The sequence below is a fragment of the Engystomops pustulosus genome, chromosome 6 (assembly GCF_040894005.1).
Source record: "Engystomops pustulosus chromosome 6, aEngPut4.maternal, whole genome shotgun sequence".
Taxonomy (NCBI): Eukaryota; Metazoa; Chordata; class Amphibia; order Anura; family Leptodactylidae; genus Engystomops; species Engystomops pustulosus.
The window spans coordinates 94,534,510-94,559,102 of NC_092416.1; the positions used below are offsets into that span (position 1 = coordinate 94,534,510).

The window sequence follows — 24,593 nt, forward strand, 5'->3', positions numbered from 1 at the left end:
TAAGAATTTTGCATATGGTATTTACTAAAAAGAGTATACTGCGACCAACAAGACAATTCCTTCAATATATAGTCAATTGGGAAGATTTATCAAGCTGCCAAAGAGTAAGAATGTGCTTAGTTGCCCATGGCAACCAATTACAGCTCAGCTTTCATTTTACCAGTGCTCATGAATATTTTAAAGGGGAGCTGTAATTGGTTGCCATGGGCAACTAAGCATATTCTTACTCTTAGGCATCATGATAAATCTCCCCCAATGCCCTGCTTGAAGTGGCTGATAACTAATGATGATAGATTGTCTGCCCACAAAGACAAGTTTCTTATATGTACTCAGGATAACAAAATAACACATTCTACAATTCACTGTTATTAACAAAAAATACAGCATTTCACAGATGTAAGTCAAACCTGTCTCTACCAATCCTGGTGTATATAATTTCAGTTGCCTGTAGACACGGCCCTGTAAACTTATGACTTTAGGGTTGGGCCACCATCTTGGTTTTCATCAGCGTGCAGATGAGATTCCTGTCTCTCTCTGCACTGACCCTGTAGCCAGACCCCCTGCATGGAGCTCAGAGACACTCACTGACCACTTCCTGCCAGGAGATCATGATCAGAGAGAGAGGCTGCAAACTACAAGGAGATAAGTGATCTGGGGAAAGGGGAGGCAGGCACATATCCGTGAGATGTAGCAGAGCCTCACAGTGTAACAAAAGTCTGCAGCCTCTGTCTCTCATGCCTCTGTGTAATAGGCATCATGCATCTCATCATCTCTGATCTGCCTCATCTCTCTTTCTATGTGTCAGTGCGTTAGTACAATGTCATACACCAGATGAAAGTGTATATACACCTGTACCCTGATAATGTAACCACATTGTCACCCCACAGAACTAGATAGATCATAATGTGTCCGCTTAGAGAGGCCCTGCCCACACCTTGGAATTTTACACTGAGCAGCCTAGGGAGTGATTGCAGATAAAACAGCAATAAAACGGAGTACAATTGTAAAGTAAGGGGCATTTTCTTTCGTGGGAAACCCCCTTTTAACATGATTAAATTCACTTCTGTCATATGAAGGGGCTATAAACATTTTAAAACAGGGACGATCCTAGCACCTCAGAAATAGCAAAGATAACAACAAATTATGTGATGCAAGGACCCTGCAATTACACTTATGTTACAGTATGCATGGAAGAGCTTGGATCAAGTATGCCACCATATGATGCATTCATGTCTCACTCCTTATAGCATTGTAAACTCTTGTGAACATGGTCATCATTACCTGGACAACAAGACAATGGTCCACCGTCCTTTCAGAATTTATAAGATCCTGCATTTATGTTTGGTCAGTCCATATATTTGGTTTGTGTGATAACAGATTGCACATGGCAATGGAAGCATGCAGTACCAATATGTTTTGCGGACAACACAAATAGATATTTCTATTACATGTGCAACACCCCTGCCGATGTATAGGCAGAGGAGTAGATGCGAATAAGCCCCTTTATCTGTGTGTCCCCAGTAGGTGAGCCTGTACAACTCACTTCAGGGTCATATAGTTAGATAGAGGTAATTAAGCAGCAGTAGATACTGCCTGGACAGGCAAGGGTTAAATCTGTATTTAATGTTCATTATCCAATGATGTTCCAACTTTGTAACTGGAGTGTGATTGGAGAGTGAGACCACCTGACCAGAGGATAACAAAACCCCTGGACAGGAAATGACAAATCCTCTTTCCAGCCACCTCTCACCAGAGAGGTCTTGAGTTCCAAAAACTTCTTAGAGCACAAGCTCTTGGAACCCAGCTCTCCTAGAGAGCACATCTATCAGATCACTGAGTGACCAGAGACAGCGTGTGGTGCACACCTCTAGTGCCCACACACACAGAACACCCAGGATTAAAGCTGCAGCTTCCAGCATTGGACACAGCCACATCCCAGTCTGCATCTACAACCAGGCTGGTGAACAAACTCCTGAGGTTCACTCTCCATGACCACTCTATCTAACAATCCGGTCTCTGTACAGAATCGTTTGCCGCGTTGCCTGCTGTTGGTTCGAATAAAGAACTGTAAGTTATTTTTGCACAATGTTGCTTGGTCCCTAATACGGCTGTAACATCAAGGGCTCCCCAATTCACTACCCAGGGACTCATTCTACGGACATTAAAGGGAACCTACCACCCCGATTCTACCTATAAAGGTAGAAGGGGTGGTAGGTGGATGAATGGGACGTGAGGATAGCCCTTTTTTGGGCTAATCCTCACGTCCCGGGTGTCTTTTACAAAACTTTATTGGAGGAATATGTAAATTTTTCTTATGCGGCTACTGGGGCGTGGAGTAGCCGGACATGAGGCTACTAGTCGCGGCTACTCCACGCCCCAGTAGCCACGTTACTCCGCCTACCATTTAATCTTCAGCGTGCAGCTCCTCGTAGCTGCGCGTCCTCGTCCTGGTCCCCCGGCATCTGCGGGCTTCTGCGCATGCGCAGTAGCTCCGGCCCCGGAGCTGCGTCGCCGAAAGCCTGCGTTCTGCGCATGCGCAGAACGCAGGGGACCAGGACGAGGGCGCGCAGCTACGAGGAGCTGCGCGCCGAAGATTAAATGGTAGGCGGAGTAACGTGGCTACTGGGGCGTAGAGTAGCCGCGACTAGTAGCCTCATGTCCGGCTACTCCACGCCCCAGTAGCCGCATAAAAAAATGTTCATATTCCTCCAATAAAGTTTTGTAAAAGACACCCGGGACGTGAGGATTAGCCCAAATAAGGGATATCCTCACGTCCCATTCATCCACCTACCACCCCTTCTACTTTTATAGGTAGAATCGGGGTGGTAGGTTCCCTTTAAGGGTTGCCCCAGGGAGATTCAGTACATCAGCCTCTCCCTCCATACTTCTTGCACACACCACCTGCTGGAGACCTGCCAGGCTGTAGGACAGTCCTCCGGTCCCCATACCAAGCACTGTGACACCAGCGTGCCTAAGCCGCAACCGCCAGCCACTCCGGTATTCTGGGCCCCAGCTTCCTCCAGGCCTGTTGGGGGATGTTGCACATGGATCTCTCCATATGTCTTCTAGTTTTCCTCAGACTAGTGTTTGTTGCTGATACAACTTATGTTGTTTTTTTTACAGGCTGAATAAGGCCTTATTATAATAAAAATGTAAGTAAATTCACCAGGTGTTTGTGTACTCTCACCCCAGCTGCTTGAGGACTCGGCTTTCAATATCATCATCAAATACTGGAAGGTTAAAATACAAGACACAAGAATTTTTTATGTTATTCAAAGGGGAAAAACTCCTGACCAGGACAGCTTCATGGTAGTATTTTTAGTAAGTTATGCAAAGTTTTTCCCAGTAATGTCTATACCACAGTGCAAATGTCCTGTGTGACCAGTGTCTAAAGGGCACATCCTTTCTTAGGGAACTCCCGCACACTACAAGCTGAAACACTGCAGTTGTGGGATTTGGCCTCATTTTCCACAGAGGGATTAACAGCAGTTCATTAATTATGGTCCTGGCAGCACACTGAGGTAATGTCCCACTTGCACAGCGGGTACAAAAGGCAAATGGCTGATTTGCATTCTGCACAGCTCAGCAAGTTTAGTGGCGTGAGAAGCAACCCCCTGACAGGCAGACTCCTCCTAGAAGGTCGGCTGTGGAAGGACTCTCCTCCGCCCAAGCCAATCAGCCCAAAGATAGTTTACTCAGGATCCTGGACTCTGGACCTTCCCTCCCTCCCCCACACAGTGATGACTTGGGTCCTGGTCACCAGGCAGCCTGGAGTGAGCTGATGGAGAGTAGACAGATGAACTATCATATAGGAAAGGATCTCCAGCTCTCCGGCTGCTGGAGGAGGTCATGCAGAAAAGGGGGTGAGTATGCCATTACATAACACTAGATAGCACTCACCAGGACCTACCCAGGCAGCTTGTGGCGTCCATAGGGCAGCATGTAAATTCAGGGCATTCATGCACTTTAACAAAAGGTAGTAAAAACCAGCCATACTATGACCTTAGATTATAATAATGTTATGATATGTGCCAATAGAAAAGTTATGAATACTGACATGTAAACAGTTAAGAAACATAGGTGGGAGACAACTGACCTATCCAATACAAATACACATAACAGTACCTAGATTACCAGTTTCTCTGACAGGAGCTATGGCAAACCTCCCACTAAGTATGGGAAACCTAAATCTGCAGACACTAGGTATAAATGTTTAACAATACTTGCAGCTATTATATCTATGTACATAACTATCAATGTATTTGCATCTTTGGTGATTCCACTCCAAATGTGGGTTATCTGCCTCTGGACCAATTATTGAGAATTCCACCAAAAATTAGTTGTCTTTAACATACCTATCAGGTTGAAAAACATGACAGCTTTCTTCCAAAAACAGTGCCACACCTGACCATGGTTTGTGCTGGTATTGCAGCTGTATAGAGGATCAAGCTTTACTGCTATAACACACAATACCCAAGGCCAAGAGAGGAGAAGGTTTTAGAGGAAAGCAGGGATATTTTCCAACCTCCGGACATCAACTTTAATGCTTGGCCTGGCTTATTGTTAAAAAAAAAAGTAAGAAAAAAGTTGCACAGATCCTGGTGTATGGTGTCAGCCGATGTAAGAGTTAATGGGAGTGATGTATGTTGAGGGCGCGTTCACACGTTGCATTTTGGTCGCGTTTTCATTGCGTTTGAAACGCATTACAACAGCTGATGAGAGGTAATTTGCCTAATTACATTACCGTTTACGCAAGGTGTGAACGCGCCCTGAGACTTAAATAAGCTGATACACTTGTCATTTCAGGTAAATCAATAAAGTAGTCCAATTTAACTTACACATGACCTCACACAGGAAAAACATTTTATCTGGCAAAGTAACCTTGGAAAATATTTCCAGGTGTCTGCACATATTGGTTTCTTCCCAGACATGTTTGTCAGTGATAAGCTAAGTTTGCAGCACATTTTCTGTTTCCCTCTCTGTAATTCTACAATGCTGTTACACAGATAGCCGGGCTTCTGCTCAAACACCCATGGGCAGTGTTCACACTTGCGTATTGTAGCCCTTTAACCCTTGCTGCCAATGCTGTCTATGGCGTTGAAAGTATTAGCAGAAGGAGGGGGTTCTACACCTGTCCACTACTTTTGCCATTGGTTGTCACGGCAGGGGAATCCAACTTATTTTCACTGTGGGCCACATCAGCTTCATGATTGCCTGAGGGCGCACACACGTTGCGTTTTGACCTGCGTTTTCATTGTGTTGAAACGCATTACAACAGCTGAGGAGAGGTGATTTGCATCACTGTTAACATTTCCGTTTACAAAATGCAGTGTAAATGCAATGTTAACAATGTGTTAACCAACTAAATGGTAATGTAATTAGGCAAATTAGCTCTCATCAGCTTATGTGATGCATTTCAAACTAAATGAAAACTCAACCAAAACGCAACGTGTGAACACGCCCTTAGGGTGATGCCACACATGGCATTTTGAACCAGTTTTTGCTGCTTAAAAACGGTCCAAAAACGGTTTCAAAATACCAGGTGTGGCAACACCCTTAAAAAGTACTGAAAGTATTTGGTTTTCACTGCAGGAAGGTATCTCAGTAGTTACCTTTGTATGGCATTACCATTAAAATCAGCCATTTCAGCGCAACCACAAAGCTAAACATATTTTTTAAATAAAGAGACACTGGCCTGGCCAGTATGTGCCCATATGGTGGCAAATTGTGAATATTTGCTACTGTGTGGGAACATGGTGACTGTCACAGTGACCCCCCCCCCCTTACATAGTAACAATATAAAACCAAATTGGTGCTGTACAAAAACATTTTATTGTGAAAATGTTTTAAACCATAGAAATATCGTAGAGACATGTTGCATAAAGGTAAAATGTTATATGTGCTTTGGAATAAAAGCCACAACATTTAAAACATTAAAAGGCCACCCAGAGAAAAGGTTAATAAAGGTTAATAAAGGTTATTGAACATACATACAATCCTTCATAAGTGATGGCAACAGAAAAAAAAATATACAAAAATATAGCAAAAAGATGGAAAAATGCTAAAAATAGATTAAACTAAAAACGTATTCTCTCCACTACTGCCAAGTTCTGTAAAAACATGTGCAGGTCGTAGAACACAAGAGGGCGCTCCTGCTCAGAAAGACCCAACTTCATTAACCCTTCTAAAACAAGTCTTTCAAATCCTAAGTGTTCCACCGGCAAAGAGGTGAACTTCTGATTTCCTTATATACTTTGGTCATGTTTTTCTCTTGGGACAAAGTTCTGTGTTCTAGGTAGTCCCAATACAGAGCTTTATACAGCACAAAATAATAAATAGGAAAACAAAATTAAAAATGTCTTCCATGTTTTCATGTGGTGATTTAACATAATTAGTTTATCCCAAGACAAATGCATGTCCCAATATAATTCCTTCACTCCTTCATGTATGACACTACCAAGTATGTCTTTATCATATCAAAAAACATTATTTTTACCAGGGTCATCTGTCTTTTCAGATAAGTAGAGCATGGGCTGCATTTTGGGGAATGCGGATATAAAACTATAAAAAAAAAAATCTAATACTCATCCTTCACCAAAACAGTTCTTTTCTGTGCACAGGCTGTTTAAAAAACGGATGTGTTTTATAACGGACTGCTTAAAAACAGGTTCAAAACGCCACGTGTGCCACCACCCTAAGGCCTGCGCCACACGTGGAGCTTTTGTCTGCAAACGCAGACAAAGTCACGCCCACCGGTCACACTTTCCGCTAGTGTTGCGTTCATAACGGGACGCTGGCGCACAGGGGACGGGCCTTGGCCGTATCACATATGCGTTTCCAGAGACGTTTCCTGGAAAACGCATATGCGATCGGGCCGAGGCCCCCTCCCTGTGCGCTAGCATCGCATTATGAAAGCAACACTAACGGAATGTGTGACCGTGCCCTTAGGGTGGTGACACACATGGCGTTTTTAGGCCGTTTTGGGGCCGTTTTTAGTTTGTAAAAAAAGCATGCGTTTTTTAATGCATGCGTTTTTTACAATCTGAAAACAGCCTTAAAAACGCCAGGCGGTTTTTGGGCCGTTTTTAGCTAGTGTGTTTTCAGATTGTTAAAAAAACGCATCCGTTTTTTAAAAACTCATCCGTTTGTCCGTTTTTCCTAATTTGTGCACTTAAAAACGAACAAAAACGCATGCGTTTTTAAAAAACGGATGCGGTTTTTAATGCATGCATTTTCAACAATCTGAAAACGCACTAACGAAAGACGGCACAAGTGTCTTCAACCTTAGGGTCAGATCGTAAAAACCGCATGCGTTAAAAAACGCATCCGTTTTTTAAAAAAACGCATGCGTTTTTAAAAACTGGATGCGTTTTTTACAATCTGAAACGCACTTAGTAAAAACGGCCTAAAAACGCCACATGTGTCTTCACCCTTAGGCCGGCGCCACACGTGGCGCTTTGTCTGCGCTTGCAAACAAAGTCGCGCCCACCGGCGGCTCGTTAACGAAAAACACCGGCGGCTCGTTCTCGATCTCAGGCGTTTCCATAGAAACGCTGATGCGATCGGGCCGAGGCCCGGCCGGGGAGCGCGACTTTGTTTGCGTTTGCAAGCGCAGACAAAGCGCCACGTGTGGCGCCGGCCTAAGGGTGAAGACACACATGGCGTTTTTTGGGCCGTTTTTGGGCCGTTTTTACTAAGTGCGTTTTCAGATCGTTAAAAACGCATGCGTTAAAAAACGCATCCGTTTTTTTAAAACGCATGCGTTTTTTGAAAACGCATGCGGTTTTGTCCGTTTTTCATTGCGCAATTTCGGAAAAACGGACAAAAACGCATGCGTTTTCAAAAACCGCATGCGTTTTTAAAAAACGGATGCGTTTTTTAACGCATGCGTTTTTAACGATCTGAAAACGCACTTAGGGTGAAGACACACATGGCGTTTTTGGGCCGTTTTTACTAAGTGCGTTTTCAGATTGTTAAAAACGCATCCGTTTTTTAAAAACGCATGCGGTTTTTGAAAACGCATGCGTTTTTGTCCGTTTTTCCGAAATTGCGCAATGAAAAACGGCCAAAAACGCATGCGTTTTCAAAAAACTGATGCGTTTTAAAAAAACGGATGCATTTTTTAACGCATGCGTTTTTAACGATCTGAAAATGCACTTAGTAAAAACGGCCCAAAAACGCCATGTGTGTCTTCACCCTTAGGGTCGTGCGACACGTTCCCCTTTTCCTATAGTAATCAGTGAAGAGTGTCTTGCATTAAGACAATACAAGACACCAGGCGCTGATTGCCGATTGTGTGCGTTTGCATGCAAACTCATATGTGCTCGTCTGCGGGCCACCCCAGTGCGTTTTGATTCCGTTACAAAATGAAATTAAAACAGGAACGTGTAGCACCACCCTAAGGGCGCATTTGCACGTTGCGTTTTGGCCTGTATTTTCATTGCGTTTGAACTACAACAGTTGAGGAAAGGTGATTTGCCTAATTACATTACAGTTTACATTTGTTAACACAGTAATGTAATTAGGCAAATCACCTCTCCTCAACTGTTGTAATGCATTTCAAACACAATGAAAACGCAGGCAAAAACGCAATATGTGAATGCGTCCTCAGGGTGTTGTCACACAGTGTGTTCTTGGACCATTTTTAAACATACTGAAATCTATATTTCCAGGGATCGGTGGGGTAAACCAGCCCCACCAGTCACTGAAAAAAAACGGCAGGTCAGAACGCAGCCCGAGTGCGCAGACAAGGGGCAGGAACGCCTGTGCCGGCCCACTCTTCTGGTAGCCGTGCCCCTTTACGCCCATAAGATTATGTATTCTATGAATTTAGAAGTTAAAGTGAACCTGTCACCAGGGACCACCAACAACCACACATAGGGGGAGATTTATCATTAGGCAGGATTTTGAGCAGTTGTCTATGTGTTAGACTGGCAGGTTTCCAACAGTCGGATTTATAGTCTGTTGTATGTGCAGTGTTAAATGTCTTCTGATGCCACTGATCAGCTGTATGTGCTGTGTGCAAATAGACTGCACCAGTCGCACGTATGTTTAACATCTGCTCAGTTTTTGCCTTTTTGTGATGTTTTTGCACAGGAACTTCTCAGATACCTCAAACATAAAATTGAGATAAATCTCCCCCCTGTAGTAGCAACGAACCCACATACACCACCTCCTATGTCAGTGGTTGTGAACCTATGGCACTGGTGCCAGAGGCGGCACTCGGAGCCCTTTCTGTGGGCACCCAAGCCATCACCCCAGCATGAAGTTCACCAGACAGGACTCAAAGAATCTTCCTACAGAATCTTTCTACAATGATAGATGAATTTGCCCTCCTCCTTTCAACTGGGCTGGTGTCTTTAGGAGGCTGGAGGATTGAAAGTTGTCAATGAACGAGGAGAAACAAATTGCTGCCTAAATGGCTGTGCTGGCACTTTGCAATAAATAAGCGGCTTTTGGTTGAAGTTTGAGCACTCAGGCTCTAAAAGGTTCGCCATCACTGTCCTATGTGGTGTAGTTTTGCGATTAAATTTGTGTTCTTTTGAAAATTCTCAGTTTATAAATGTGGTGTTGCACACTCTGTGGTGTATTTTTTCCGCCATTGCGTGACTTGAGAGTTCGTTTTTTTTTCCTCGCAAAAAAAAAAAAAAACATGCAAAAACCATGCTTGCACAAAAATTTGCAACAGTTATACGCCAAGAAGCTACATAGAACTAATGATAAATCTCCCCCATAGTCTTTATACATGTTCTACTGATTCCTCTATCCATGGGAGTAGGGCAAGTATTCCTCTGATAAAAGACTGTTCCAGTCACCCCCTTTCTGAGGAGGGGGGGGGGGGGGTTATGATGTAGCAGTAGAACGAGGCAGCACTCACCAAAGTCTTGCCAAAATGCTGCATTAGAGGATGTAGCACATGAGTAAAAGCAGAGCTTGGCGACGGGCCATTTCACATTTCCAAGCACCATTTACTTATGTGCAACATCCTTCAATTAAGTATTTTGCACAGATATCGGTGAGTTCCGCCTCTTTTTTTAACAATACACTCCACTAACATTCTAAGGACTTTTGAAGAAGTGCAATATCGGACAGAACTTGGTATATCTTCATCCCACCTATGCCTACCGCCATTCCGTTTAACTTCTCCAGTTATCTCGGGTTTCCTAGGCAACCTGTTGCTGTAGCGAGAGATTCAAACCTCCGGCTCATCCTCCGACACTTCCGCCAGTTGAGCTTTTATACACGCGGTGTTCACTCACCCCACGTGTCATGTACCTAGGCGCTCCAGCACTGAATGGATCCAGGGCACAACGATTAGCCATTTCCATTTGTACTTGAAGAAGGGTGTTCCGCCCGAAACGCGTTTACAGTTTTTGGAATAAACAATTACAACTTACCAGAAGACTCTCTCCATAATAGCGCCGTGCCAGCCTGTTTCTTGGTTTTCTAACCCCATTTTATGCCATTTCTTGATTCTTTCTTGAAGCCAGATAGTGCCACTACATACTCTTCTGGATTGCTATAATTATGTCCCGGTGCAGTGTCACACACATACCCTGTCTGTCAGTCTCTATCAACATTCCAACAAGACCTGGCATATGATCAGGGTCCTGGCACCGTGGTGGTTCATGGACAGATACAGATCACATGACTCTCCATCTGAGGCCATTTTATGGTCAGCAACATCTGGTTGCATGGCCGGCGCTATGGGTAGGCAAAGAAGAGAGAATTGAATTGTATTGAAAATTGTGTTTCTAGGTGCCATGGATCCAGAGATATTCAGGTTCAAAGTATGTATGTATGATTTTCTCACATCTTGCTGTTTTAGGAAAGTATATTTTCTTTAACTAAGTATTCTGGATTTGTACATATTTTAGAGAAAATTTTGAATTTTCATGCAATTTTTGCATTTTATTGCGGTTTGCTGCAAAGCTGCATGAAGGTGGTAATGTGTATGAATTTAAAAGTTATTCTCATTTACATGGTGATTTCTGGAAAAATTTGATTTTGAAAAAATATGAGCCTTTTATTTTGTGTGTGATATATTTTTAAACACATTTGTGGATAGCAACCAAATATGTCACAGTCTTTGTTTTAGCATTTTTGGGAGTGTAAATTCTTGATGTTGTGTATTGTGGTGTATATAAATCTGCTCACTTTGTGTTATTATTTTTAAATCCCTATTTGTGCGTAAACCTCCACTTCGATGTGAGTTTTATGGAAAAACGTTATCAAGGCATTTTTTAATAATTTGTGTTTGTCACAACATTACACGAGGGTGGTCAAATGTTAATTGCCAAATCCATCCCCTGGTTGTCTGCTTTCAAAATAATATAGGTTTTACGGGTGCCTTTACATTTTAATCTGTTTTATTGGTATATTTTGAAGGCTGTGACGGTCCTAAAATTTCTAGCTGAAAAGCTAGTTATTTCAGTTTTAGTGATATTATGTTGATTTATTTATGTGAACATATCAGTATGAGGCATTGGTGAACTCTACACATGTGGAGGTAAAATATTTTCAGTTTGGAGCACATTTTTTGCCATTAAAGTCAAATTGTAAGTATTATTTATCAAGTGTTTCAGTTTGAATCAAAATTGCATTGAGGCGCCTATGTCTGTATGTCTATAAAATCTTTAATGCAATTTTGAAAATGGGGCAAGTGTCTGCTTTCAGAAAATATGTGGTTTGCTGCGGTTTACTTTCATTCTTTTTGCTGTAATTTTGATTTTATTTGTAAACGTCAAAATTCTAAAAATTGTTCTGCCCAATAAGTAAAATATACAGAAATGCCTGGCAGTGAAAGGGTTGAATGTCCATGTAAAGATGCTTATCATCTATCTGTCTAGTTATCTATCTCCTATAATCTGACCATTTATACATCTCACTTTTTCTCTATTTTTCAATCAATCTTCTATTTCTCTTCTACTGTATTTATCTCTCATATCTATCTACTGTATATAATCTACTTTATAGCTCTGCATCTAGAAATCTCTCTTTCATATTTATCTTCTATCAAAATAATTATAATGAATAATTCCTTTATTTATATAGTGCACAAGGATTACCCAGCGATGCACAGAACTTGCCAGATCAGTCCCTGTCCCCAATGGGGCACACAATCTAGTGAACCTACCAGTAAGTTTTTGGAGTGTGGGAGGAAACCCACACAAACACTTTGAAGATGTTGACCAGCGCTGCAAGGCTGTAGTGCTAACCACTGAGCCACTGTGCTGCTTATCAATCTCCCTACCATCTATCCCCTATAAAATTCTCCAATATTACAATTTGTTTTACCATACTAAAGGGAGCCTCTTACAGTTTGTAAGACTGGTCATAAAATAGTTTTATTTTTGGGCCCCACTTTGTCTAGAACCAGCCCTGTCTAGTTGATGAGGAAAAAGCAAGGAGGCTTCAATTCATATATTAATAAAGTGCTGCAGAACTTTTAATAGATGTATATTGGTAGATCCCTTTAAATCATAAAAAATGGAAAACCTTTTTTGTAGTATTGAATCCCTTACTAAAGTCTCGGGAAACAGTTTATCAAGAGCTCTGCTTACAACAATAACTATGCTTATATGCCTTAATACACAGTTGTCCAAATTGGAAACCCATTTTCATACAGTTTGTGCGTGTAGTATATTTTAATGAATATGCTTCATTAAAGAGAACCCGTCATGCAAAATAACCCCCCTAAACTAAATATATTTTCATAAACTGCCATTAGAGAGCATTGCCTCTATCCCTTTATTGTCCCTCTACATGCCTGTAAACCTAAGCAATGAGGTCCTAAAGCTGTATGCAAATGACCTGTGAAATGTCCAATGAAGCATTAGCATATTCAAGCTGTCCACTCTATTCATGAGTGTGAGGCACAGCCACACCCCCAGTGCTTGACTGACAGCCTGTATAATGATGTGAGGCTGTATAATGATGTGCTCCCTGGTGCTGGTGGCCACGCCCCCTGCAGCCTGTGTGTGCATATGTGTGTGTTTAGGAGAGATACAGCAGCTTCAGGCTGCAGCCATGTTACAGCAGAACATGTCAGATTCATGTGTAGCTGATGTCTGTGTCTCTCACCTGTATATTAGGAGGATGCAGCATGTCAGCAGATGCAGCACACACACTAGCCATGCTTTACTATACATTACACACAGACATGAGCAGGGGGAGGAGAGGGGAGGGGGAACAGGGGTGACATCACTGCCTCTGACCATGTGACCAGCCTCATTTACATGATAAAGAATAGATGATTTTACAATGATTAATGTATGAAATAACTAGATAAAGGCTGGGATGGGATCCTTGTGAGCTGCTCCAACAGGTAGAGGTGACAGGACTAGTGGCAGAGACCTGATGACAGGTGTCCTTTAAATCTTCCCGACGGGCCAGAACTCATGGCTGCCCTATAAAAGGGGCGCATGCACATCAATGCACTGATCCTTCAAATTCATGAGTAACTTCTGTATAGAGAAACTGGTAAAACAGGTATAACATAAAGCACAAATCTAGCAGCTAAATGTCCCCAAGGCCCTGTATGTGTATTACTGAAGCACAAGGGCAGCTATCTTGTGCCTTTCACTATTTTTATGAACCAGAAATTTTAGGAGTAGTGAACACTGTAGATCAAAACGGGAAAATACCACAAAATTTCCAAAATGTCTTTGTGTTGTCCTATGTGAATATATATGTACGAGGGCGATTCAATTAGTACCCGTGTGGAAGACACCTTTTTTTTAAAAAAAAATCTTTTTATTTTTCAACATAGTCCCCTTTTAGAAAGATACACTTCTCCTAACATTCCTGACATTTTTTAACCCATCCAAAAAATAGGATTTGTCGAACTCTCCAAAATACGCCTCTGTCTCAAAAATGTATCCTTTTTTGACTGTTTAAAACCGATGCATTTTTAACTGAAAATGCATGCTTGAAAACAGTGTTGCGTCGCATTGTGCATTGCGTTTTTGACGCATTCCACTGGCTTCAGCCTTGATTACATGCTAAGGTTACATTGCATTTCCACTGCATCTGCTAAAACGCAAAGTAACCTTAGCATCTAATTGTGTAAATAATGCCACACGTGCTGTTTTGAACACGTTTTTGGCCCGTTTTTAAGCAGTCTGTAAAAAAACGCATGTGTTTTTAACCAATGTGAATTAAGATAAATTAGTCAAACCTGTCAAAAATGCATGCTTTTTTTTTTACGCATGCGTTTTTTGATGGACTGCTTAAAAAGGGGCTAAAATGCGCTCAAAATGCCACATGTGGCATCACCCTAAAGCCGGTAGCACACATGGCGGTTAGAGCCGTTTTTGGGCAATTTTTAAGCAGTCAAGTTAAAAACGGATGCCGCCGGCCTAAAAACGCCATGTATTTCGCGTTTTTTGGACCATTTTACAGCATGTGTTTTCAGTCCATTTGCTGTGCGTTCTTGGACCGTTTTAAAACACACTGCTTTTAACAGTTATAAATGCATGTGACCAAGGCTGAAGCCTTTGGAATGCTTCAAAAATGCAGAAAAAAAACCAAAAAGCATCGTGTGAAAGCGCCCTTAGGGTGATGCCACACATGGTGTTTTGAAACCATTTTTGGTCCGTTTTTAAGCACTCCGTTAAAAAACGCATCCGTTTTTTAAAAACGCATGCGTCTTTGACAGGTTTTCCGAATTTGCACAATAAAAAAAGGACAAAAAACGGATGAGTTTTTAAAAAACGCATGTCATCACCCTTAGGCTGCGGTTTTGCGTTTTGTTTGCATTTAATGCATACTTTTTTTAACCCCTTTACGCACCTTGATGTGATTCTACGTCATAGGATGCGGGTCGTTCCCGCACCTTGACGTAGTATCACGTCATGGCAATCGCCCAGGTTCAGAAGCTGAGCCCTTGTGATCGCCGCGGGATCCCGCAGTAACAGCCAGGATCACGACTATTGCGATCCCAACTGTTTAACCCTGGTGTATCGGCGCAACTATCGTTACCATGGCAACCCTGAGTTCTGATCAGGACCCCAGTGCTGCCTATAGTAGCTGCCTGTTGCACGATCTAACATTGCAGCTGTCAGCCTATGCAGAATGCATAGGCTCAGGCTGACTATGTAATATGCTGCAATACATATTGGGTATCACAATGTCCGTAACAACCCGTCCAATAAAATAAAATGGTCACAGAACGCCGTAAAAAAAAAAAAACACAAAAAAAAAAATCACAAAAATTATTAAATTTTCACATCTGAGCGCATAAAAAGTGATCAAAAAGTAAAATGTACCCCAACATGATAACAAGAAAGTACAGCTTGTCCCGCAAAAAATAAACTCTAAACCAGCACTGTAAACAAAAAAATATAACTATAAACAAGTACATTTCTCACAAAATGAGTTCTATATTCTGCAAAACAAGATAACCATAAAAAAGCCATATAAATGGGGTATCACCGTAATCATGATAACCCATAGAATAAAAATAACACATTATTTTTATGGTACGGTGAACGTCCGAGAAAAAAAATGCTAAAAACCATAAGCAAGAATTAATGATTTTTTTAACCACCATAAAGAAAGAGTTAATAAAATCTGATTATTAGCTATTGAGCCCCACTGTATTATGTACCCGAAAAGTGGATCTCATCCACAAAAAAATAATCCCCCATATGTCCAAATTACAAAAAAATAAACATTTTATAGCCTGTAAGATGTGACATTGCAGATCTGCTCTGAATGGCGCCTCCTTCCATTCTATGCCCAGCCGTGCGCCCATAAACTAGTCACCACCACATATGGGGCATCCTCTGACTCGGGAGAAATTGGGTATCAAACTTTGTGGAGTTTTTTTTGTCATTTAACACTTTGTGACGGTTTAATTTTTGGCCAAAATTAATATATTGCCTAAAAAAATGACAGCTTGTAAATTAGACCTCCATTTTGTTTTAACCACTGTGAAGCATCTAAAGGGTTAACATATTTTTTTTACACATTGAAGGGTGTAGTTTCTAAAATGGCATGATTTATGGGGGTTTACTGCTGTTTAGGCCTCTCAAAGTCAGTTAAAGCTGAGCATGTGCCTCTAAATAAGGGTTTTGGAGTTTTTCATAAAAATGAGAATAATTGTTCCCAAAATTCTGAACCTCCTAACAACCTAGAAAAGAGAGAGGAGGTATAAAACCCTATGCCGATATAAAGCAGACATTCGGGAAATGTTAGTTATAAAGTTACTTGGGTGCTATGACTATCTGCCTGAAAAGCAGAACATTTTGAACTATGAAAATAAAGTTTTTAGAAATTTTTGCCAAATTTACATTTTTTTCATAACTAAGCACAAAAGATATCATCAAAACTTTAATATTACTTTGAAGTACAATGTGTGACGGTAAAACAATCTCAAAATCCCCTTGATATGTTAGAGCGCAAAAAAGTTATAACCTCCTATAATGACAGGGCAAATTTTAAAAATTAGGCCTGGTCCTTTGTCTGCAAGCGCAGACAAAGCGCCACGTGTGGCGCCGGCCTAAGGGTGGTGGCACACGTGCCGTTTTAGCTGCGCACCGGGGCAAGCCGTGGCCTGTTCGCATCGCAAAACACCAGGGGCTCATTCTCGATCACAGGCGTTACCATGGTGGTACACATGACGTATTGGCCCGGTTTTAAGCAGTCCATCAAAAAATGCATGCATTTTTGGAAAACACAGGCATTTTTTGAAAATGCATCCGTTTTTGACAGGTTCGACCAATTATCTAAATTGAAACTGGTCAAAAATGCATGTATTTTCAAAAACGCATTTGTTTTTTGACGTACAGCTTAAAAATGGGCCATCAGACAAGGTGGTAGCAGCTTGCCCCATGGGGGGAGAAGTGTCTGTAGATCTTATCCAGCTTCATGTAAATGACTCAGTAGTCAGACCTGTTCCCTTGCATAATTCAGGGTAATTCATGTGTAAATCCTGAAGCCCACTGTTATTAGATGTATCTTGCCACAGGCCGATTTAACAGCTTAAATGAAAGATACACAGCAGCAAGTTACTACTGATAAGAGAAGATCTGTAGCCTGTAAACAATTCCTATTGTTATTCTATTAAACAGAAAATGTTATGTAAATGCTGCATTCTTATGGATGTCAGACCAGATACTGCTCAACCAGCCAAAGTTTTCTATACTCAAAAGAAATCCCATTATATATCTTGGCACAAAAGGAAACCAGAATGTGATCTTTTGTTGCTTTGGTGATAGTTGTTTATTATGGTCTCTCACGCTTATTATACTGCATATAATAGGGGATTCGGCCATCTAAAACTCTTCACTTTGTATGCCCCATAACAGGCAAATGTATGTATACATTTATAGTACATAGGGGTTGGTAAAGGTCTAACTGGTTTCAAAAAAATTGCAATTAACCCCTTATCAGCGACACTAGTTTTCAGCTCAATGACCAGACTCGATTTTTCAAATCTGACATGTCTCACGATAATTGGTTATAACTTCGGAACGCTTTAACATATCCCGGTGATTTTGAGAATGTTTTCTCGTGATACATTGTACTTCATGTTAGTTATAAAATTTAAGTGATATGTTTTGCGATTCGTTCTGAAAAAAAGTAAAAATTTGGCAAAAGTTTGTAAAAATTCTTCATTTTCCAAGTTTGAAATGTTCTGCTTTCCAGATAGGAAGTAAAACTACCCAAAAAGCTTGATAAATTACATTTACGGAATGTCTGCTTTATGTTGGGATGATATTTTATGCTTCCTCTCACTTTTCTAGGATGTTATGAGGTGCAGAACTTTAGGTGCGATTTTTCTCATTTTCATGAAAATTGCCAAAACTCACATTTTGAGGGAAAACTCAGCTTCCAAGTGACTTTGTAAGGCCTAAATAATAGTAAAACCCCATAAATTACCCCACTATAGAAACTTCACCCCTCAACGTATGTAAAACAACTTCTATTAAGTCCATTAACCCTTTAAGTGTTTCACATGGGTTAAAACGATATGGACCTGCGATTTAGAAACTATGGAATTTTTTTGGAAAATACATTCATTTAGGCCAAACTGACAGTTTCAGAATAAATTAAATGATGAAACGCACTGCAACGTTTGATGCCCAATTCCTCCCGAGTGTACTGATACCCCATATGTGGTGGTAAACTGCTGTATGGGAGCACGGCCAAGTATAGAATGAATGGAGGCGCCATTCACTGCAGATTTGTATTGTCACATTGTACTACCTATACATTTTTATTTTTTTTGGTAATGCAAACATATGAGGGCTTATTATTTACGGGATGAGATACAATGTATAGATAATTCATTTAGGGGGGCCTAAAGCTTATTCATGAGATTTTATTAACTATTTCAAGGGGGACACAAACAAAATCATCAATTTTTATTTTGGATTTTTAGCATTTTTTTTTCCCCGCTCACCATAATGTAAAAATAATATTTTATCTTTATTCTCTGGTTCACTACGATTGCGGTGATACCTCATTTATATAGTTTTTCTTATCTTTGCTCAATTTACCTGAGCAAAACCAATATTGGAGAATATCGCATTGTTTTTACTATTGACAAGTTTTTATTGCCATAACTTCTGTATTTTTATGTTGTCAGACCTGGTTGAGGGCTTATTTTTTTTTGCGAAAAGAGTTGTTCTTTTCAGTCGTATCATATTAGGGAACGTAGCTTTTTTTGATCACTTTTTAGAACACTTTTTGTGATGGTGTTTGATGAAAAATTGTATATTACGGGAAGTTTTTCGTAGTTTTTTTTTTCATCGTTCACCGAGCGGGTTCAATATCGATTTAGATTTATTGTACAGATTAATACGGACGCGGTGATACCAAATATGTACATTTTTTGTGTGTTTTATATACTGTATTTGCATTATATGTGTAACTGGGGAGATTATGGGACTTTATTTTATTTATTTATTTCATTATTATTATAAAATGATTTAATCTTTTTTTTTTTACTTTCACATATTTTCCACATTTTGGCTTGAACAAGCGATCATCCGATCACTTATTCAAGCATCTACACTGCAATACACTTGTATTGCAGTGTAAAGTGTAAGTAACTGAACAAGCCGCGCATGCTCAGCTACTTACAGCCGGGTCCTGCCAGGAAGGCAGGACCCGGCGAGAAGAGGAGCCGACAGCCTCTGGTCACTCGTCGGGACCCGGGGCAGCGGCAGGAGGGATCGGATCCCCCGGTAAGCACACCGGGGGGTCCGATCCACGGGGGACACACTTGCACGCCGCGGTCATGCTTGACCACGGCGTGTAAGGGGTTAAACACCCGGGATCGGAGTTTTTCCGATCCCGGGTGTTAGTGCCGGGTCTGGGCTGTGATATCACAGCCCGACACCGGCACTATACTGACCCGATGTCCTGAAATGTCCTGAGATGTCCGTAGAAAGGCGTCGCGTCAGAAGAAGTACCCTTAATGACCGAGGTAGAATCCCGATAGGGCGGTCATTAAGGGGTTAAAAACCAAATTATATATAAACACAAACACATACATGTATACAGGAAGTTTCCAGGTTACATACAAGAACAGTTCTGACGGTTAATACTTAAGTTGTATTTATACTGTATTCAAAAGGAAATCTACCATCAAAATCAAGTGTGATAAACCAGTGGCACTTACTCATATATCCAGGCACCATGACAGTGGTAATTTGTTATCCAGGACCTCTTTCAGTCTAAAATTTATGATAATAAGCCTGAAGTGCTACCCTAGCCCCTCAGTGAATGGACCTGACAGACTGTTACACTGTCTCTCCCTTCCCCCTGCTCCCCAAGCACATGTGCAGCCCCTAAGGCTCATTAGCATAATTTTAATTTGAGAAAGATGGAGGCCATGAATGACAAATATAAGAAGATTACCACAGTCACAGTGCCTGGATCTAGGAGTCAGTGTCCCTGGTTTATCCATGCTTGATTTTGATGGAAAGTTAAAACAGCTGTACAGGCAATACAAGATACCATATATACATAAGTATAAGCCGACCTGAGTATAAGCCGAGGCCCCTAATTTTACCCCCAAATAAATACCCCCAGTATATAGCCAGCTAGCTCCCAGTAGTACACAGCCTGCCTGCCCCCCCCCCTGCAGTACACAGCCTGCCCCCTCAGCTCTTAAAAAAAAACTTATATGCCCACCCTCCCCTGCGGCCCCGTTGCTCAAAGCGGCTCCTCTTCTTTCTTCAATCTTCAGTAACAGCCGGTATAGACGCGGCCATGTTGTCTCCCGGCCAGCACATACTATGACGTCAGCAGTGGCCGCATCATAGTATGCGCCAGCCGGGAGATAACATGGCTGTTAAAGAAGAAAGTAGAGGAGCCACGCCGACATCGGGGAGTTTATTTATTTTGACTTTCGTATAAGCCTCAGTGAGGTTTTTCAGCACATATTTTGTGCTAAAAAAAACTCGGCTTATATGCGAATATATACAGTAGGTTCTTTTGGTTTGTACTTAAGTTGAATTTGTATATTTTATAATTGTAGCTCAAGACAATTTTTTTTTCCCAGTGACAATTGTATTTTCTAAATTATTTGCTGAATGAGAGCAAGGATTATCAATAAAATTTCACTACCGACACCTTACAGCTGATCATTGCAGCGTGGGACTAAAATAAAGCACCTAAAGAGCTTCACCAGAGGTCACAGAGGACAAAGAGGTCCATCTAGAACTAAGCGTCGTCTGTATGTCGGTGTCTATAAAGGTAGATTGGGTGGCAGGTGGATCAATAGGACATGAGGATAGCCCTCACGTCCCCGCACTTTTTCGATAACTTTTATTATCTATGTATGTCAATTTTGTTATGCGGCTACTGGGGCATGGAACCTGTTGAAACAGTGCGGGGACGTGAGGATTAGCCCTTAAAAGGGCTATCCTCACCTCCTATTGATCCACCTACCACCCGATCTACCTTTATAGGTAGATTTGTGGTGGTAGCTGCCCTTTAAGTAAGGTACCGTTTGTATTTAGTAAATGTAACTCCATCAAATTATATTGTTCAATGTGACAATTGAATTTAAAATTCTCATGTAAATATCAGTCATCCTGCAAAAAGTACAACATTGCATTGTACCTAGTTATGTGGCAGTACAGCTCTATTCTCCAAGTAGTGGCCACACCTGTTTACACTTGAATAGGAGCGGAGCTGTAAATGCTCGACTTGGCCAAGAACAGAGCTGTGTGCTTCATGATCAGAGGAGGTGCCAGGTATCAGGCCCTCTATAGATATTGGCAATGTATCTTACCATCCCTAGCCTACAACACCATACTTAGGAGCCAGTGGTGATCCAACTTATGTGAAGATGCTGTGTGGAGCTCTTGGGCTCCTTTGTCCCTTGCATACTGATAAAAGGGACAAGGATGTTATAGGTCAGGCACACTTGTAGTTGTATTGCTGTAGCAGTAAATACTACCAAGATTGTGGCAAGGAGAAACTTCACTCTTGTAAGTGATATTGGATTACACCTTTGCATATGTCCTCTCACATGACAGGTTTTAATATCACTGATCATCCAGTATGTTCTTAAAGTTGTCAGCAAGATCCAACTTGTAGTTCAGCCCTGCATTTCCACTGCTATATACTATAAGGGTTGTGGAGTAGATCATTTTGTTATAGGCTGAGGGGTGACCTTCTGAAGGTCTTCTTAGAAAGCAGTGTATAGTTTGTCAGCAGTGATCTATGACAACCGTAGGTAGAGTAGTCATGAGATTTACAATGGAATGTAAGTCATCACAGGAAAAAGGCAGCCACAATAATGACACTCCTGTAGCTAAACTACACTCGTATACAAACAAGAAGTTTCAGTTCCTCCAATGGATGGATTCTGTCAGAATCTACTTAAAGAATATCTACCTTTAAAAATCCACCGTGATAAACTAGGGACATTTACTCATAGATCCAGGCACCAAGCCTGTGGTAATATTTTTATATTTGTCATCCACAGCTAAAATCAACTTTTTATAATTATTCTAAACAGCAAAAATGGCTACTTGTTTGAAGTTACCAGAACCCCCCAATACTGCAGCTTACACTATGCAGGACACAGACACAGTGATGAAACCTCCTATGCTGCGGTGAAATGACATAAGGCAGAGGAGAAGGGGGAGACAGCCTGTGAAGCTGCAGCACAGAGAGGCTCTGGTAACACTCCCCATAAGATTTCTGATTTCATAGCATAATTTTAAAAAGTTTATTTCAGAAGGAAGGATGCCATAAAAAACACATATAAAAGATACCCCTGGTTTATCCATGTTTGATTCCAGTGGTAGAATTCCTTTAAAGGCTATCCATTATATTCATGAGCAGCAGATTTGTTGCAGGATGTCCTGGAAATGTCCAATTTATCTTTGCATATGCTGCAGAAACAACGTCATTCAAATGCAGAGAACTGATAATCAATAACAGAAATGTCTGCAACAAATCTGTGGTGTAATTCAAGTGTATGGCTTCCACAGGACAACTCTCCAGGTTACTGAGGTGGAAGATGTCCTTTACATAAGGTCAGGACGACAATGAGGCTGCATCCACACGTTCCACCTGGATTATGTTTTGAAACGCAATCCAGACTGAACGTGTGTACGCAGCCTAAGGTAACTTTGGTAAGATTATAAAATAGAGTCAAGGGGTCACGTTAGGTTACATAGTCTAAGCTCAGGCATATGGCAGATGCTCGACTGCAGCATAGGCTGAGAATCAGAGTGCTCCAGATGTGGTCACCCCTCTGAAGACTTTCCTAATTGGGGCAACCTCATTTTGAAGGGGTAGTCTGACATGAAATACTGCCTTTAAGCAGCAACTATTTTCTTTGGTGCATATTAGTCATTCTAGGGTCAGCCTCCATTAAATATCATAACATTGTTATGTTAGCTATATAGTGGTGTGGGGTTAAAGGGGCTTCTGGATCCACAAGCACCCGGATTGTATATGTCCTATGATGGTCTATATGTATGCAGCAATGAGATGGAAATACCATTTATAGATAATTGATCCATATACATGTGTATGGAGAGTGCCAGTGCTATAATAGTGAACTTGGGGCGCACAGCTGTGGAGGGTGTCATGTTAGTGCCGAGTGGCCTGGAAGTATACATATGAGCCGTGTAATGAGCCCACACAGCAGTACATCAGCCCCTACGTGTATGTGGAGCAGACCCCCCCTGCTTCCTGTGCACCGGATAATCTTCCCCCGGGGATCCGGCGCTCTCTGTGTAGCCAGCACTCACCTTCATCCCGGATAAAGCTGCCCCGGCTGCCATAGTCAGTGACGACCCTCCCGGTGACTTGATCCACTGCTCTCAGGGTTTCTAGACGCCTGCACAAGGCACAGGAGCTGGAGAATGGAAATAAAGCGGCGGGCGGGGCCAGAGCCAGCCATACATGTCTATAGAGCCGCACACACTGCCCACCTTTGTTGCACTGCCAGGTCGTTCTCAACAGGCGTCCTATACAAGTGCGATCACTTCTATGCGGTTTTGGTGCAGTTTTTCTAACTGAATAGGCAAAACATTTTCTCATCAAAGTTCAAGTAAATTTTTAAAAAAAGCAGCACCAAACTGGATGAAGTTCTTTAGGATACAGTTTTTACTTAAAGGGGTTAGCCACTAGACTTTGCCAGGGTAAGTATAATACCCTGATGGGGTTATCAAACCATATGACCATTTCATACTTACCCTGGGAAAGTTTCTTTGTATCAGGACTCGGGACTTCCTGTGGGGACTCTGTGTCCTGCTGGCTTCCAGCAGATGAAGGAGACCACACGGATGGCCTTGGCATACCCCTCCAACCACTGATATGTTAGTGGTTATTATGAAGTGGCAATTTACACATTCATTTCTGCACGGCCCCCCTTAATCTCCCATAAGTATGCAGATACAGGGACATCACAGGAAGCCCCGAGTCCTGCTGCAGAACCCACCATTCCTGAGGACTGCACAGGAATTTTATCAGGATAAGGCACATGCGTGTCCTCAAGCAAAGCTCAACATACAACAGGATGTGCATGGGGACTAAGTATGATATGGGTGACCCTATTAGAGTCTTATACTTACCTTGGTAAATTTTTGTAAACCCTTTTAATGCCCTTCATTTGTTGATATACCCATACTCTGCTGCACTAAATGCCCCTCAAATGCTAATAATATAACTACACTCAAACGCTGCAGGTGTACTCGGGTAGGATACAGCAGAAGGGTAACTTCAGACGCCCCTATCTTCAGTTCTATAGTACCTACAACATTATTGTGTCTTAGATATGTCATATCAAAGATAAGAATTTCAGATCGCATCAAGCTTGTGGTTTTGTGGGCTACAGAACTGGAAGTACAGTACAAAACATAGTTTTTTTTTTATCTGCAGCTTGCATTTACAACTTTTGGGGGAATTTGAACCCCTGTCCCTTCCACCGCACATGATCTATCTAAAGCCTGGCACAGAATTGCTCTATAGCCTGAGCCATTCCCTTACTAGCCCACTTCATTACACACTCTGATAAATCTGCCCCTATGTATTTAAAGGGAACCTACCACCACGAATCTACCTATAAAGGTAGATCGGGTGGTAGGTGGATGTATGGGACGTGAGGATAG

At 41.6% G+C, this 24,593-nt stretch overlaps 1 protein-coding gene and 1 long non-coding RNA gene across 3 annotated transcripts in view; one reads left to right on the forward strand and one right to left on the reverse strand.

Annotated features, from left to right (window-relative positions):
* The window catches only part of LOC140064021 (branched-chain-amino-acid aminotransferase, cytosolic-like), a 39,580-nt gene that overhangs the window by 13,184 nt on the left and 1,803 nt on the right, over window positions 1–24,593 (reverse strand). The window contains exon 1 of one of the 2 annotated variants that reach the window (XM_072110406.1): window positions 23,232–23,411. The exons of the other annotated variant lie outside the window; for it this stretch is intronic. Within the exon in view, the coding sequence (XP_071966507.1) occupies window positions 23,232–23,264 (33 nt within the window). The 5' untranslated portion in view covers window positions 23,265–23,411. Of the gene's footprint in view, window positions 1–23,231; window positions 23,412–24,593 lie in introns of those variants that run through there. 2 annotated transcript variants of the gene reach the window in all.
* The window catches only part of LOC140064022 (uncharacterized), a 45,633-nt gene continuing 24,548 nt past the window's right edge, over window positions 3,509–24,593 (forward strand). The window contains exon 1 of the long non-coding RNA XR_011847682.1: window positions 3,509–3,863. This is a non-coding gene — a long non-coding RNA (uncharacterized lncRNA). The remainder of the gene's footprint in view (window positions 3,864–24,593) is intronic.